The following is a 15,339-nucleotide window of genomic DNA, read 5'->3' on the forward strand; positions in this document are numbered from 1 at the left end:
AAAGGTGTTTGTGAAATATTCAGAGGAATAAATATTGTGTACATGGTTCTTTTGTTAAGAGGTTCACACAGAATCAGTGTTTCAGATCTTTTCTGGGATTATTCTGACAAACTACTTTTTATGTAAAAAACCACAAAATATATTTAAAAAAATTCTGGTTCCAGATTTGAAAATGTTAATATTTACATTTGGAGAAAAGACTGATTGTTTAAATTTGACCTTTGATAAATTGTGGTGGACGAATTTTCAATTATTCAAAAGAAATAAACTTAAAGCTCCAGTGTGTAATTTTTTCTGCCGCCATCTGGTGGTTAAGTTACAAACCGCATCCAACTGAGCATTTCAACACGACGTAGAAACATGGAGACTCACACGGAGGTCGGTCCACCTCATGGAACTATATTTAACATATATGAACATAGTTATGGACAATATATTCAACCTCTGTTAATAAGTTCTTCTAAATATTACACAATGGGGCTTTAACTTTAATCTTTTATTTGAATAATTGTTATCTGCATCACTGATGTGTGTTTCTGTTGTTTGAAGGTAAAGAAACACAAACACTCGATTGACACTTCACAGGTGTGTGTGTGTGTGTGTGTGTGTGTGTGTGTGTGTGTGTGTGTGTGTGTGTGTGTGTGTGTGTGTGTGTGTGTGTGTGTGTGTGTGTGTGTGTGTGTGTGTGTGTGTGTGTGTGTGTGTGTCGAGGTCAGCAGAATCCTTCTGCTTTGACCTGCAGGACGTCACACAGTCCAGGACGCTGCTGAAGAACCTGAGGGGGGAAAAAAACAAAAAGCACACAAGATGAACAGTTGGAGTCTCAGTACTGTTGCTATGGTCACTGGCGATGAGTCACAAAATCGTCTAACATCAGTTCTGTCAACGATCGTGTTTCCTGCAGCCTGGATTTACATGTCCCATCTGCTAACATGGAGGGGGCGGGGCTTATGACCTATACTGCAGCCAGACACCAGGGGGCGAACTACATGACTGTGACACACACACACACACACACTCACACACACACACTCTCACCTTCAATGTGCAGAGAATTTCCCCAAACAGGTGCCGAGCTTCCTGCGTCTCTGGCTCCTCAAAGTAATCTGACGCCGAGACGACGACCTTGATGGACCTGAGGTCACCACACTCACCTGCAAGCACGCACGCACGCAGGGTGTTTTAATTATTCATCTACATCTCAGAGTGATGATAAGTGAATGTGTGTGTGTGTGTGTGTCTCACTGTGGAAGTGCAGGATGGCCTGACCGCTGACGGGTGTGTGTGACAGAATCAGCGTATGCAGACCCTTCAGTCCGACCTCGCACAGCTCAGTCGCCACCTGCAGGCCGAGGTCAGTGACACGCTCCAACTCCAACACCTGCAGGTGAGCACAGGTACGCACTGCACCAACACACACACACACACACACACACACACACACACACACACACAGATAGTTAATTCGTCAAGTTTGTCTTGTTTTGTTTGAGATGTCTGAAAATTCAGCGTATGATTTATTTTTTCTGCTGTCACTCACCAACGGCGACCAATCCCTGAGTCCCACAGCCGGCCCCGCCCACACTGAGCGAGCAGAGGTGTGGCCAGCATCGACCAATCGTCTGCAGGCATCGGTTTCCAAAGCGAGTTGGTTGTTGGCTGACGAGAGAACGTAGGTGAGAAAAGTTCAAATTGAGTGAAATGTGAAACTTCTGCTGTTGTTGAACTCATGTAGAAACTAAATTCAGTTCCTGTAGAAGAAACAGGAAGTGTGTGAACTGACCAGGGATGAGCCGGCGCCACCTGCAGGCTGCTGATGTTCCTGCAGCCTGCACCCAGGGCCCAGAGAACCTCGGCACCCAGAGGGTCAGATGAACTCCTGCAGACAGACAGGTGATCAGACAGACAGGTGATCAGACAGACAGGTAGCGAGTCAGACAGACAGACACACAGACAAGTAGAAAGACAGACAGTTACAGGTACAGAGTCAGACAGACAGACAGATAGATAGAGAGACAGACAGGTACGGAGTCAGACAGACAGACACACAGACAGGTACAGAGTCAGACAGGTGGTCAGACAGACAGGTGATCAGACAGACAGTTAGAGAGACAGACAGGTGATCAGACAGACAGGTAGAGATACAGACAGGTGATCAGACAGACAGGTAGCGAGTCAGACAGACAGACACACAGACAGGTAGAAAGACAGACAGGTAGCGAGTCAGACAGACAGACACACAGACAGGTACAGAGTCAGACAGGTGGTCAGACAGACAGGTACAGAGTCAGACAGGTGATCAGACAGACAGGTAGCGAGACAGACAGGTACAGAGTCAAACAGGTGATCAGACAGACAGGTACAGAGTCAGACAGGTGGTCAGACAGACTGGTACAGAGTCAGACAGGTGATCAGACAGACAGGTGCAGAGTCAGACAGGTGATCAGACAGACAGGTACAGATTCAGACAGGTGGTCAGACAGACTGGTACAGAGTCAGACAGGTGGTCAGACAGACTGGTACAGAGTCAGACAGGTGGTCAGACAGACTGGTATAGAGTCAGACAGGTGGTCAGACAGACTGGTACAGAGTCAGACAGGTGGTCAGACAGACTGGTACAGAGTCAGACAGGTGGTCAGACAGACTGGTGCAGAGTCAGACAGGTGGTCAGACAGACTGGTGCAGAGTCAGACAGGTGGTCAGACAGACTGGTGCAGAGTCAGACAGGTGGTCAGACAGACTGGTACAGAGTCAGACAGGTGATCAGACAGACAGGTGCAGAGTCAGACAGGTGATCAGACAGACAGGTGCAGAGTCAGACAGGTGATCAGACAGACAGGTACAGAGTCAGACAGGTGGTCAGACAGACTGGTACAGAGTCAGACAGGTGATCAGACAGACAGGTGCAGAGTCAGACAGGTGGTCAGACAGACAGGTACAGAGTCAGACAGGTGATCAGACAGACAGGTAGCGAGACAGACAGGTACAGAGTCAAATAGGTGATCAGACAGACAGGTACAGAGTCAGACAGGTGGTCAGACAGACTGGTACAGAGTCAGACAGGTGATCAGACAGACAGGTAGCGAGACAGACAGGTACAGAGTCAAACAGGTGATCAGACAGACAGGTACAGAGTCAGACAGGTGGTCAGACAGACAGGTACAGAGTCAGACAGGTGGTCAGACAGACTGGTACAGAGTCAGACAGGTGGTCAGACAGACTGGTATAGAGTCAGACAGGTGGTCAGACAGACTGGTACAGAGTCAGACAGGTGGTCAGACAGACTGGTGCAGAGTCAGACAGGTGGTCAGACAGACTGGTGCAGAGTCAGACAGGTGGTCAGACAGACTGGTACAGAGTCAGACAGGTGATCAGACAGACTGGTACAGAGTCAGACAGGTGATCAGACAGACAGGTGCAGAGTCAGACAGGTGATCAGACAGACAGGTACAGAGTCAGACAGGTGGTCAGACAGACTGGTACAGAGTCAGACAGGTGATCAGACAGACAGGTACAGAGTCAGACAGGTGGTCAGACAGACTGGTACAGAGTCAGACAGGTGGTCAGACAGACAGGTACAGAGTCAGACAGGTGGTCAGACAGACAGGTACAGAGTCAGACAGGTGGTCAGACAGACAGGTACAGAGTCAGACAGGTGGTCAGACAGACTGGTACAGAGTCAGACAGGTGGTCAGACAGACAGGTACAGAGTCAGACAGGTGGTCAGACAGACTGGTGTGTAGTCACCTGTAGGTGAGCGTCTGCAGGTTCCTGCTGTAGCAGCTGGCCAACCACAGCGTCCGGTCGGTGAGGACGTGTGGACACTGGGACACAGACAGGTGGAGCAGACTGCCCCCTGCTGACCGCAGCAGGGCCTCCAGCCCCGGCTCCACGCTGCCCCTGACAACCACAACGACAACAACCACAATGACAACAACCACAACCACAACGACAACACACCACCAGCTCAACTACAATACCCACAATGCACCAGGTTCTTCAGTAACCTGCTCATAAACACTTCTTCTGTCCTCCTGTTATCTCCTCTGACCAATCAGACGAAGCCGACTCGACTCGTGTTGAAATGAGATGATGTTGCCATGGCAACATGCACATTTAGAAAAAAAAATAAAAAGATGAGATTTTACATTTTTGCCAGTGTGAGTGTCTGAGTGTTATCCCTCAGAGTGTGTGTGTGTGTGTGTGTGTGTGTGTGTGTGTGTGTGTGTGTGTGTGTGTGTGTGTGTGTGTGTGTGTGTGTGTGTCACCTGGTGTCCCTGTGGTAATCCTCTCGCGTCTCATTGGCTCGTCTGCTTCGTGGTTTCAGGTTGTCGAGGACGACGGACTGAGTCTGAGTGCACCACTGGGACAGAGTGGTCAGGAACTACACACGAGACAAAGAACATGATATACTTTGAGTCTGGATCCAAAGACCCGGATGTTTGATTCCTTCGCCCGATGAAGATGACGATGATGATGAAGGCTCTCGTACCTCGGCCGACACCCGGGCGCTCTCCAGCCGCAGGCGTGTCCAAACCGCCGGGTGCCTGGCGACGAACCGCCAATCGGAGCACGTCTCGGCCGCACACAGCAACGAGCGCACGTCCAAATATGGGAAGACGCAGAAGAGGCCCGCCCTCAGCCTCAGGCGGTCCGCCCCCAGCTGCCTGTCGGCATGGCGACAGGATGGGGTGGAGCCTGGGGAGGAGAGGACGTCTGCAACAACCAATACAAAGTCAGCAACAACCAGAGAGGAAACAAAAAAAGACTCAACAAAGATCCAGAGATCGACCTGATCCAGGTGTGTGTCGCCGGGCGAAGACGAGCCTCCTCATGTCAGCACTGCTCCAGCACCCCTCCTCTTCATCCTCCTCCTCTTCATCCTCCTCCTCTTCATCCTCCTCTGTGCTGTGGTGACGACGGCTTCTGTTATTCCATGTTCTTCCCCATCCTCCTTCCCCGACCCTGGAAACATGGGAGAAGAAGAAGAAAACATAAAACCTCACCATATATATATATATATATACATATATACATATATATATATATATATATATATATATATATATGTATATGTATGTATATGTCTCTACGAGTGTACATTTGTCTGAATGCACCACTGTCGTACCAGAATCTCTCTCTCCTCCCGTCTCCTCCTCTCTCTGGTCGGGTCCAGGGCGGAGGGTAGTGAGGCGGGTGGAGGAGGTGGACCAGCCCCCCATCACAGTCCCACCCCCCCGAACCCAGCGACGAGGTTCGCATTCGCCCCGTGTGTCCGCTGCGGGAGACGACAGACGAGACGACGCACGTTCTGAATTCACATACGAACACGTTCGCGAATGCGTTCGCTCAGAGATTCTCCTGGTTCTCAGGTGTGATAATGCAGATTGTCGCGTGCTGTGACCTTTCTTGTTCAGGAGGATAATATCTTCAGAGTCATAAAGACTCATATCGCATCATGTCTGGTGAAGTACCTGTAGTGATGCTGGTGCAGCTGCTCCTCCAGTCGGCAGGAGCCGGAGACACTGTAGCTCCTCTGGACGAATGAGAGGAGATGGAGGTTAAATGCTCCAACATGTGAACCCAAAGGTACGAGGACATAACGTCTACGACTCGCAGGAGAGAAGATAGTTTGTATATTTATATACATGTGTTTTAAAACATTGTACTTATATACTCAGCGTCATTTCTGTGAGTCAGCATGCGTCTGTCACTTCTCACCCGGTTGCCGACGGTTCCCTGCATCACGTCGTCGAGGCTGCGTCCCCCGCGGCCCGGTCCCGGTGTGTACACCTCGGAGGGTGCGTACGGGTCAGCGTACGCGTACTTGTCGTGGCGGCGTGCGTAGTGGTTGTGGTCCGCGTGCGCGTTGAGCCGCAGCAGCTGGCGCTCGGCGCGGTCGGCTCGCTCCAACAACGCCTCGATGAACATCTGGAGTCTGGTTTTGGCCTCGGCTTCTTTCTCTGCCGTCGCCCTCAGGAAACACTCGATGTCGACCACCTCCCTGCAACACACACACATTTCACCATGTCTGATGAAAACACACGTCTTTGGTAGAATATAGGATTTCAGGCTGAAATATTGTGTAATTGATTCATCAACTGTTATATTTCATTTACCAAAGGATATCTCTGCAGATTACGATCATTAATGACAATAAATCATGTAGGTTACAGCCCTAATAGGATTCAAATAACACTGTCAGGTGGTGCGATCACGTCCGGCGCCTAAAAGATTCAGATAATTATGAATATGAATGTCAGAAAAACAATGTGCAGACGAACAAAGCCACGCAAACTGTGTCCGACCTTACACATAGCACAAACCCTCGGGGCTGCTCGGCCTCACTGTCGTCTTAGATTAATCATCACAGTGTGTGTGTGTGTGTGTGTGTGTGTGTGTGTGTGTGTGTGTGTGTGTGTGTGTGTGTGTGTGTGTGTGTGTGTCTTTGTGTGTCTGTCTGTGTGTGTGTCTGTGTGAGTGTGTGTCTGTGTGTGTGTGTGTGTGTGTGTGTGTGTGTGTGTGTGTGTGTGTGTGTGTGTGTGTGTCTGTGTGTGTGTGTGTGTGTGTGTCTTTGTGTGTCTGTCTGTGTGTGTGTCTGTGTGAGTGTGTGTCTGTGTGTGTGTGTGTGTGTGTGTGTGTGTGTGTGTGTGTGTGTGTGTGTGTGTGTGTGTGTGTCTGTCTGTGTGTGTGTCTGTGTGAGTGTGTGTCTGTGTGTGTGTGTGTGTGTGTGTGTGTCTCTCTCTCTCCGGTGAGGCAGAGTGAACATGACGTATCCTCTGTCTGTGCATCATGTTGTTTCCCTGCTCAGCACCAATATGATCCGTGATCACATGAAGGTTATTACACAGTTTTGATGTCACTGCTCTTTTTAACTAACAAACACGATGACTCACACCACAGACACAAAACGAGACCATAGACTAGAAATGATCTCATGTCAACCAGCGGCGATGATCCGAGACACTGACTGTTGTCGTTCGTTCAGCTCCTTTTCTTTTCCCCGCAGATCTTTGGTCAGTCGCTCCATCATCTCCGCAGCAGCCGACACCTGACCGCGGGAGACAAAGCACCTGAGTCATCATAATCAACGATCCATTCATTCCCACAGGTGGATGGCGGCGGCGCCCACCTGTCTGGACAGGTACGTGGCCCTCTGCTCCACCTCCTGCTTCTCGCTCCTCAGTCGCTCCCCGTCACGCCTCGCCCGCTGCAGCTCCGCCTCCCTCCGCTGCAGCGCCGCCCTCAGCCGGCCCACGCGGCGGTTCACCCTCTCCTCCACCTCCGCGAAAGTCCGGGCGATTTTGCAGTCCCGCCCCAGGCCCAGTCGCTCCTCCAGCCCGATGCCCACCGACAGCCCGAACTCCAGGACCCTGGCCAGTTCCTTCCCAGCAAAAGTGTCCAGAGCACCGGGCAAGGCCAGAGCGGCGGAGGGCTCCGCCGGAGGGGGGGCGCGGTGGCGGGAGCCAAACATTTCCCTGAGCAGTTTGACGGAGGCAGACGACGAGGCGAGATCCAGGCAGGCGAGCGGCAGGGGGAGGCCCACGGATGAGCTCTGTCTCGGGGGCCCGGCGGGGCCGGGGAGTGGGAGGAGGACCCCCGGCCTGGAGCTTCGGACCCGAGCCTGAAATGTCAGATACAGTTAGCGCTGGACAGTGTGTGTGCGGGATGTCAATGGTCCAAGATGACGATTCTCCATCATTTCTGTGACCAAAAGAAAGAACCACGAGTCAATGGACAGAATAATCTGTGCTGCACGAGTACCTGCGACAGCACCAGCAGCGTCTCGTACGTGTGCCGGCTGACCAGGTGAGCCCGGAGCTCGGGGACCGACGAGAAGCGGAACTCGTCGCCACAGCGAGGACAAAAGTAGGGCAGCTCCGAGGAAGAGGACGGGGACGGGGAGGAGGAGGACGGGGAGGAGGAGGAGGAGGAGGACATGGTTCACTGGGGAGCGGCAGACCTGGAAGATGAAAGAGGAACACGTCAGAAAAACAATGGAAACGCTGAGACAGAGACGGAAACAGAGTGGAACAAGACAGGACGAGTTGAAACGTATTAACACACACACACACACACACACAGGAAAAAACTGGGTCAGTGTGTGTGTTAGTGCTACATGAAACTTTAATGAGACTGAACCCTGCAGATTGAAAACAGAAGAATAGGAAACGCAGTTGAAGGGTGATACGTTTAAATATCATCACACACACACACACACACATTCCTCCTCGCCTGCTGGATTTGACAGTAGTAGGACGTGTGTGTGTGTGTGTGTGTTTTCCTATGATGCTAATTGCTAAGTGAAGCATGCACCCCCCCACAGGCGACTCCTCCGGTCAACCCCCCCTGCAGAGGAGTTTAGAATGCGGACGGATGAGCAGGAAGAAAGAAACGTGGAGGGTGTGGCCTCCATCTTTCTTTTTTTTAACCCTCGGTTCAAACATTCACTTCCATTACAAAATGTATAATGAGCAAATCATGAGCAACCGTAACCAGCAGACGTTTTGCTTGAGAAGTGATGAAAACGATCGTCCGATATTTTTTGGCCAAGTTTTCTGTCGATCAGCTGATCCTCGTGATCTTCATCGTGTTCTCATAAATCAAATCATAAAGCAAATTATTGAATTTGTCGTAACTAGCTGCTGTTTTGCGTATTTTACTATGAACTCAAGACGTTTATGATTTGAAAATGACGTAATGAAGTAACAATACAACTATGTAAAAAAAGCCTTGCATTCAAACGTGAAGTTGAACAAAAGTTTCAACTGAACCGCCACTGTTGATGTTTATAGATTCCACGTGAGAACTAAAATATTCCTCATCGTGTGTTTGCGATCAGGTCACAGCGCCCTCCGGTGGCCACGGTGAGATGACTGGTCGGTGTCCACTCGTCAGCACGCCGCGGGACCAGTCTACCTCAGAGTTTCTAATGATGATTCCTACACCTTATTCAAGCAGTTATTATCGTTACCATGGCGACAAATAATTCATTGATTATGAATTAATCTGGAACTATTTTTGATGTGCAAACAATCCTTTCAGTAAATAGATCTAGAACTTTCCTGGTTTGTTTTTTGATGGATGGACGTCAACTGAGAGAACTGAATCATTTCTCATTTTCTATCATTTCATTCACGAACACATGGATGATGAACAGACGTGTGAACGAGTCAACTCTTACCTACCGCCGATCCGCTGCGTCACACGCCTTCACGAGGCAGAAACCCGTTGCCATGGTTCCGCTGGTGCGCATCGATCCTCTCAGTCCGGTGCACCGACACCGACTCGTGCGGGAAAACGTTGAGCTCCATAAGAGTGTGTGTGTGTGTGTGTGTGTGTGTGTGTGTGCGCGCGCGCCCCGCCCCTCTGTGTCGGCCTGCAGCCGCCGCTGTGACGTCAGAGTCGCGTGACGTGTCAGTGTTGATGTGGTGTGTGTGTGTGTTGGGGGGGGGGGGGGGGGGGGGGGGGGGGAGACTCCGCCCCGTTTGAATTCACTAATTAGATGAATGACCGACTCGTGTTCTCACTGATCTTATTGCTCCACTCAGGTTCTAGGTTTAGTTTTTCTTCTGGATCATGTTTCATGATCAGTTTCTGTTTTGACTGAAGATGAAATCTGTTTCTGTCACTGACGTTCATCCGACGTCACTTCTGGTTCTAACCGAGGAGTTCGTTCATGGATCATTTACTGAGCATCTTATTCTGGAAAACGTTTTTAACTAGAATAATCAGTTGAGCTCAAACCTCATCATTCAATCGATCTGCAGCAAATCTCACGCGTCTGACTGTTTTCATCTGGATTCATGACTTATTCTCTGTGATAGAAGCGTGTTCGTGTATTGAATCAATGTTTGAATCGATTCAAACATCGATTCGATGACGACAACATTAAAAACAAACTGTCAAGAGTGCACTGTCATCAGAGGATCTGCAGAGCCGCCTGGTGACCACTGGAGGGCGCCAAGAGCCTGCAGAGTGGGTAGTCTCTCTCTCTCTCTCTCTCTCTCTCTCTCACACACACACACACACACACACACACACACACACACACAGAACTTTTGTTTGTTCGTCTTCACTCGGAGGAAAACTTGCTCTGCTGTTGCCGGGGGCAACACGACCTACACAGTTCACAGAGTAGGGATGTTCGAGTGACACGACTGACGAGGCCGTTTGTTGCCACGGCAACAGTTATGGTGAGGATGATGAGGAGGAGGAGGACGATGGTGATGGTGAGGATGATGATGAGGAGGAGGACGATGGTGATGATGAGGAGGAGGAGGACGATGGTGATGGTGAGGATGATGAGGAGGAGGAGGACGATGGTGATGGTGAGGATGATGAGGAGGGTGAGGACGATGGTGATGGTGAGGATGATGATGAGGAGGAGGACGATGGTGATGATGAGGAGGAGGAGGACGATGGTGATGGTGAGGATGATGAGGAGGAGGAGGACGATGGTGATGGTGAGGATGATGATGAGGAGGAGGACGATGGTGATGGTGAGGATGATGAGGAGGAGGAGGACGATGGTGATGGTGAGGATGATGAGGAGGAGGAGGACGATGGTGATGATGATGAGGAGGAGGACGATGGTGATGGTGAGGATGATCAGGAGGAGGAGGACGATGGTGATGAGGAGGAGGACGATGGTGACGGTGATGGTGAGGATGACGAGGAGGAGGAGGACGATGGTGATGAGGAGGAGGACGATGGTGACGGTGATGGTGAGGATGACGAGGAGGAGGAGGAGGACGGTGGTGATGGAGAGGATGATGATGAGGAGGAGGATGATGGTGATGGTGAGGATGATGAGGAGGAGGAGGATGATGGTGATGGTGAGGATGATGAGGAGGAGGAGGACGATGGTGATGGTGAGGATGATGAGGAGGAGGAGGACGATGGTGATGGTGAGGAGGAGGAGGACGATGTTGATGGTGAGGATGATGAGGAGGAGGAGGACGATGGTGATGGTGAGGAGGAGGAGGACGATGTTGATGGTGAGGATGACGAGGAGGAGGAGGAGGACGGTGGTGATGGTGAGGATGATGAGGAGGAGGAGGACGATGGTGATGGTGAGGATGAGGAGGAGGAGGAGGACGAGGACGATGGTGATGGTGAGGATGATGAGGAGGAGGAGGACGATGATGAGGAATATGATGATGAAGAAGAAGCATAAAGAACTCTCTGGTCTGTTTGTCAGTTTGTTTATTGGCAACAGCCTCCATGCAGAACAAGGAGCAGTAAACAAGTGTCATGACGATCATGATGAAGATCATTTACAATCACGTCAGATAGAAAAGTGACTCATACAAATATACACACTCTGACAGATATAAAAATAGAATGTGTTACAAACATAGAGAATCGTCCGTATAAAGTCTCAACGTGGAAACAACATCACAGAGTTTCTTCACTGTTCACGTCTTCATGCACCAAATATTTTACAGTCAATCGTCCGTCGGATCGGACGAACAGTTCCTCTGCCCTCGGCTGGGGGTCAGGAGGTCAGGAGGTCAGAGTTCAACACCAACAGGAAGTCGAGAGTTCCTCCTCTTCCTCCTTGGACCGTGTCCTCGCGCTCCTGCAGAGCGGACCAAAGTCCCCCGAACACCTGCTAACTCCTCCCACTTCTGCTTCCAATCGCCTTCAATGTGACGTCACATGGAAACGTCACTCTGACGCTCTTCGGTCGACGGTTCAAATCCCGAAGCTTTTAAAGAGGCCTGCCGCGGCCCGCGCTCACACCCGGATCCGGGTTCAGACGCCGGGCGCGTTCAGGGCCAGCGAGTAGGCCGCCATCATCTGGGCGCGCAGCTGCTGCTTGACGTGCACGCGCCCGTGCCTCTTCCTCTCGTCGCTGCGCGCGAACCTCTTGCCGCACACGTCGCACGAGAAGGGCTTCTCGCCCGTGTGCGTGCGCGTGTGCGTGGTGAGGTGGTCGCTGCGGCTGAAGCTGCGCGCGCAGATCGTGCACTGGAACGGCTTCTGGCCCGTGTGGATGCGCACGTGCCGGTTGAGCTCGTCGGAGCGCGAGAAGCGCCGCTCGCATCCCGGGACCGAGCAGGGGAACGGCTTCACCTTCAGCCCGCTCTTGGCGGGAGCGCGCCTGCCGCCGCGCGACAGTTTGGGGGCTCCCTGCGCGTGCACGTTGCCGATGTTGATGATCGGGAACGCGCCCTGCAGGAGGGAGGACAGCAGGTGGACGTCCAGGGTGGAGGCGGGCAGGTGGAGGTCGCTCCCGCTCTGCACGAGCTCCGTCTTGATCACCGGTCTGCTGATGACGTAACTGCCAGAATCCCCCCCGGTAACCGGAGCCGCCGCCGCCGCCGCCGCCAGGCTCTTGAGCCAGTCCTCCAGCCCCAGCGGCTCCTGCTTCACCTCGCAGCCGGCCCGCAGCTCGCCCTGGGCGGCATCGGAGCTCAGCAGAGAGTCGATGAATTCAACCACATCCACCTGTTGCTCCAGCGGGAGGAGAGAGTCGGCGCCGGCCGAGAACAGCGCCTCGCTCCCGCCGAGGGAAGACTGTCCAGAGGAGGAGTGTCCAGAAGAAGACTGTCCAGAGGAGGAGTGTCCAGAGCTGCTGCTGCAGCTGGAGGTCACGAACTCGCTCTTAACCACCACCGGCTGTGAGATGGAGGCGGGAGGCTGCGCGGCTGCAGCCGGGGGAGGGATGCAGGGAGACGGGGCGAAGAGCGGCGACGAGGGGCAGGATGTGGCCGGAGAGGGCGCCGCGGAGGACGGGGCGGACTCGCCCTGCTGCTCCACCTCGGTGCAGATGCCCACGATCTCGGTGATCATGTTGAGGATCGCGTCCGCGGTGCTGCTCAGCCCCGCTGCTGCCGCCGGAGGAGCCTCGGGCTCCGCGAAGAAGCTGCCGGTGTAACCGAGGGAGGGAGAGAGCGTGTCCGAGGAGCAGTCGCTGAAGTCGGAGAAGAAATCTGAGTCGGAGGCGTCGGTTCCCGGAGAGAAAACTGGAGGGAGAGAGAGGAGGAGGAGGAGGAGGTGTTAGTGTCATTGCATAATATCAGCTCACAGGACAAATCAATAGAATGTGAAGATGCAGCTGATGGAGCAGTCACGTGACCGACGGCCTCACACACCTTGACAGAAAGGTGACCCCACGTCGGAGTCGCCCCCCTCGCTGGGGCCCACGCTGTCCACCCAGGCGCTGCACGCGTCCTCGAACTCCGACATGAAGCTGTCGTCGCGCTCCAGAAGCATCGTGCGTGTCTCGTGCAGGAAACTGAACCGTGTCAGGTCGGGTGGTTGGTCGCTCGGGGTTCCCTCGCTTATGGAAATGTAATCCAGGTATTAATCCGTCACCGGGGCCGGTGAGTGAGTTCCGTGAGGATGCTGAGGATGCTGAGGATGCTGAGGATGCTGTGGATGCTGAGGATGCTGTGGGCTCCCTCCGCTCGCTGCCCGTTTTATACTCTCCGTCTCCTAGGTAACCCCCGCGCGGGCCCCATTGGCTGGCGCCGGAGCGAGGGATTCCCCCCGCCGCGCGCTTCGCAGCTGCCCAAACATGGGCAGCATCCGGCCGTGACGGCGGGTATCCCCACACCATAAAAGGACAGGCGGGAAAGCGACGTAGACACGGGAGGGAGAGAGAGAGAGAGGGAGAGGGGTTTCCTTCACTGCGGCAACAGAGAGGGATTATACAACCAGGAGGGAGGGAGGAGGGAGGGAGACTGATGGAGGGATGGAGGGATAGATGATGGAAGGATGGAGGGAGACTGATGGATGATGGGGGGAGACTGATGGAGGGATGGATGATGGAGGGAGACTGATGGGAGGACTGATGATGGAGGGAGACTGATGGAGGGATGGAGGGATAGATGATGGAGGGATGGAGGGAGACTGATGGATGATGGGGGGAGACTGATGGATGATGGGGGAGACTGATGGATGGAGGGAGGGAGACTGATCGATGATGGAGGGATGGATGATGGAGGGATGGATGGAGGGAGGGAGACTGATCGATGATGGAGGGATGGATGATGGATGGAGGGATAGGTGATGGAGGGATAACGGAGGGATGGAGGGACACTGATGGATGATGGATGACTGAAGAACAGATTTGTGTAACTTGTTGTTGTTGTTGTTGTTGTTGTGTTGGGAATCTCTGCCCTTAGTTCAGCCTCACAGGCAGACCATCACATTTTACCCTTGGAACCTGAAATCTGTCTGACAGGCTCAATAAAAATGAAATATTAATAAAAAAAGATGATTTTTTTCTCTGGTTTATAAACATTAACTGAAGTTATTGAGATTTTTTATGTCCACAATAATAAAATAATATCATAATGTTTGTAAGAAGTGACACAATGAAAGTCAAAGATAGAAATGAAGTGATGAAGACGACTGTTGAGTGATGAAGAGGAAGAAGAGTATGAAAACACAACGGTCATATTCAACAGCTGGTGGTTTTTTTTAAAGATAATTAACACACGTAAATATCAACATGTCTGACAGACGTTATCAATAACATGATCGATCTTGTTCTTGATGACCAGGAGACATTATGTGTAAAACAACAAAACAGCGGTTTGTGTTTGTTTGTTTCCTGCGTCGTCGCAACGAGGAGACGGATTCAGAAGGAGAGACACAGAGGAGAGCTCCGCAGTGCTGCAGAGGGGGGGGGGGGGGGGGGGGGGGGGGGGGGGGGGGGGGGGGGGGGGGGGGGGGGGGGGGGGGGGGGGGGGGGGGGGGGGGGGGGGGGGGGGGGGGGGGGGGGGGGGGGGGGGAGAGAGAGGAGGGGAGGGGAGGAGAGGGGGGGGGGAGGGAGAGAGAGAGAGGGGGGGGAGAGAGAGGAGGGAGAGAGGGAGAGGGGGGGGGGGAGAAAGGGAGGGAGAGAGAGAGAGAAAGAGGGGGGGGAGAAAGAGAGGGAGAGAGAGAGAGGAGAGAGGGGAGAGAGGAGAGAAGGGAGGGGAGAGAGGGGAGGGAGAGAGAGAGGGGGGGGGGGGGGAGAGAGGGGGGAGAGAGAGGGAGGGAGAGAGGGGAGGGAGAGAGAGAGGGGGGGGGGAGAGAGAGGGGGAGAGAGGGGAGGGAGAGAGAGAGGGGGGGGGGAGAGAGAGAGAGAGAGAGTGGGAGGGAGGGAGAGAGAGAGGGGAGGGAGAGAGGGGAGAGAGAGAGAGGGGAGAGAGAGAGAGGGGAGGGAGAGAGAGAGAGAGGGGGGGAGAGAGAGGGGGAGAGAGAGGGAGAGAGAGTGGGAGGGAGGGAGAGAGAGAGGGGAGGGAGAGAGAGGGGAGGGAGAGAGAGAGAGAGGGGGGGAGAGAGAGGGGGAGAGAGAGGGAGGGGGGGAGAGAGAGAGAGAGAGAGTGGGAGGGAGGGAGA

The 15,339-nt window shown here is 53.0% G+C and overlaps 2 protein-coding genes across 3 annotated transcripts; both read right to left on the reverse strand.

The window, feature by feature from the left end:
- Nucleotides 1–635: 635 nt before the first annotated feature.
- On the reverse strand, nt 636–9,373 carry LOC118319885 (F-box only protein 41-like). 2 transcript variants are annotated; one of them, XM_035650582.2, is made up of 16 exons: nt 9,189–9,373; nt 7,765–7,963; nt 7,133–7,624; nt 6,972–7,051; nt 5,722–6,004; nt 5,475–5,536; nt 5,129–5,278; nt 4,793–4,965; nt 4,493–4,716; nt 4,269–4,384; nt 3,748–3,900; nt 1,784–1,879; nt 1,541–1,659; nt 1,246–1,404; nt 1,039–1,154; nt 636–775 (listed from the first exon to the last, which is right to left on the reverse strand). In XM_035650582.2, the coding sequence occupies exons 2-16, from the start codon at nt 7,939–7,941 to the stop codon at nt 713–715; spliced, it is 2,463 nt and encodes an 820-aa protein (XP_035506475.2). In that variant the 5' UTR covers nt 7,942–7,963; nt 9,189–9,373; the 3' UTR covers nt 636–712. The 2 variants fall into 2 exon arrangements, with proteins under 2 accessions (XP_035506475.2, XP_035506468.2); XM_035650575.2 differs by having other exon boundaries at nt 9,185–9,373.
- Nucleotides 9,374–11,191: 1,818 nt separating this feature from the next.
- Nucleotides 11,192–13,401, reverse strand: LOC118320052 (early growth response protein 4-like). Its single transcript, XM_035650830.2, has 2 exons — nt 13,104–13,401; nt 11,192–12,974 (listed from the first exon to the last, which is right to left on the reverse strand). The coding sequence occupies exons 1-2, from the start codon at nt 13,222–13,224 to the stop codon at nt 11,761–11,763; spliced, it is 1,335 nt and encodes a 444-aa protein (XP_035506723.1). The 5' UTR covers nt 13,225–13,401; the 3' UTR covers nt 11,192–11,760.
- Nucleotides 13,402–15,339: the final 1,938 nt, after the last annotated feature.

The sequence above is a fragment of the Scophthalmus maximus genome, chromosome 12 (assembly GCF_022379125.1).
Source record: "Scophthalmus maximus strain ysfricsl-2021 chromosome 12, ASM2237912v1, whole genome shotgun sequence".
NCBI lineage: Eukaryota > Metazoa > Chordata > Actinopteri > Pleuronectiformes > Scophthalmidae > Scophthalmus > Scophthalmus maximus.

Bases quoted from the DNA above. Each gene is read 5' to 3' on its own strand.
- LOC118319885 (XM_035650582.2), bottom strand. From the start codon at position 7,941: ATGTCCTCCTCCTCCTCCTCCTCCCCGTCCTCCTCCTCCCCGTCCCCG. The intron at 7,052-7,132 runs GTGGGCGCCGCC...TCCCGCGGTCAG, and splicing joins CCACGTACCTGTCCAGACAG to GTGTCGGCTGCTGCGGAGAT. The intron at 3,901-4,268 runs GTGACACACACA...TGTGGTTGTCAG, and splicing joins GATTACCACAGGGACACCAG to GGGCAGCGTGGAGCCGGGGC.
- LOC118320052 (XM_035650830.2), bottom strand. From the start codon at position 13,224: ATGCTTCTGGAGCGCGACGACAGCTTCATGTCGGAGTTCGAGGACGCG. The intron at 12,975-13,103 runs GTGTGTGAGGCC...CTCTCCCTCCAG, and splicing joins GGGGTCACCTTTCTGTCAAG to TTTTCTCTCCGGGAACCGAC.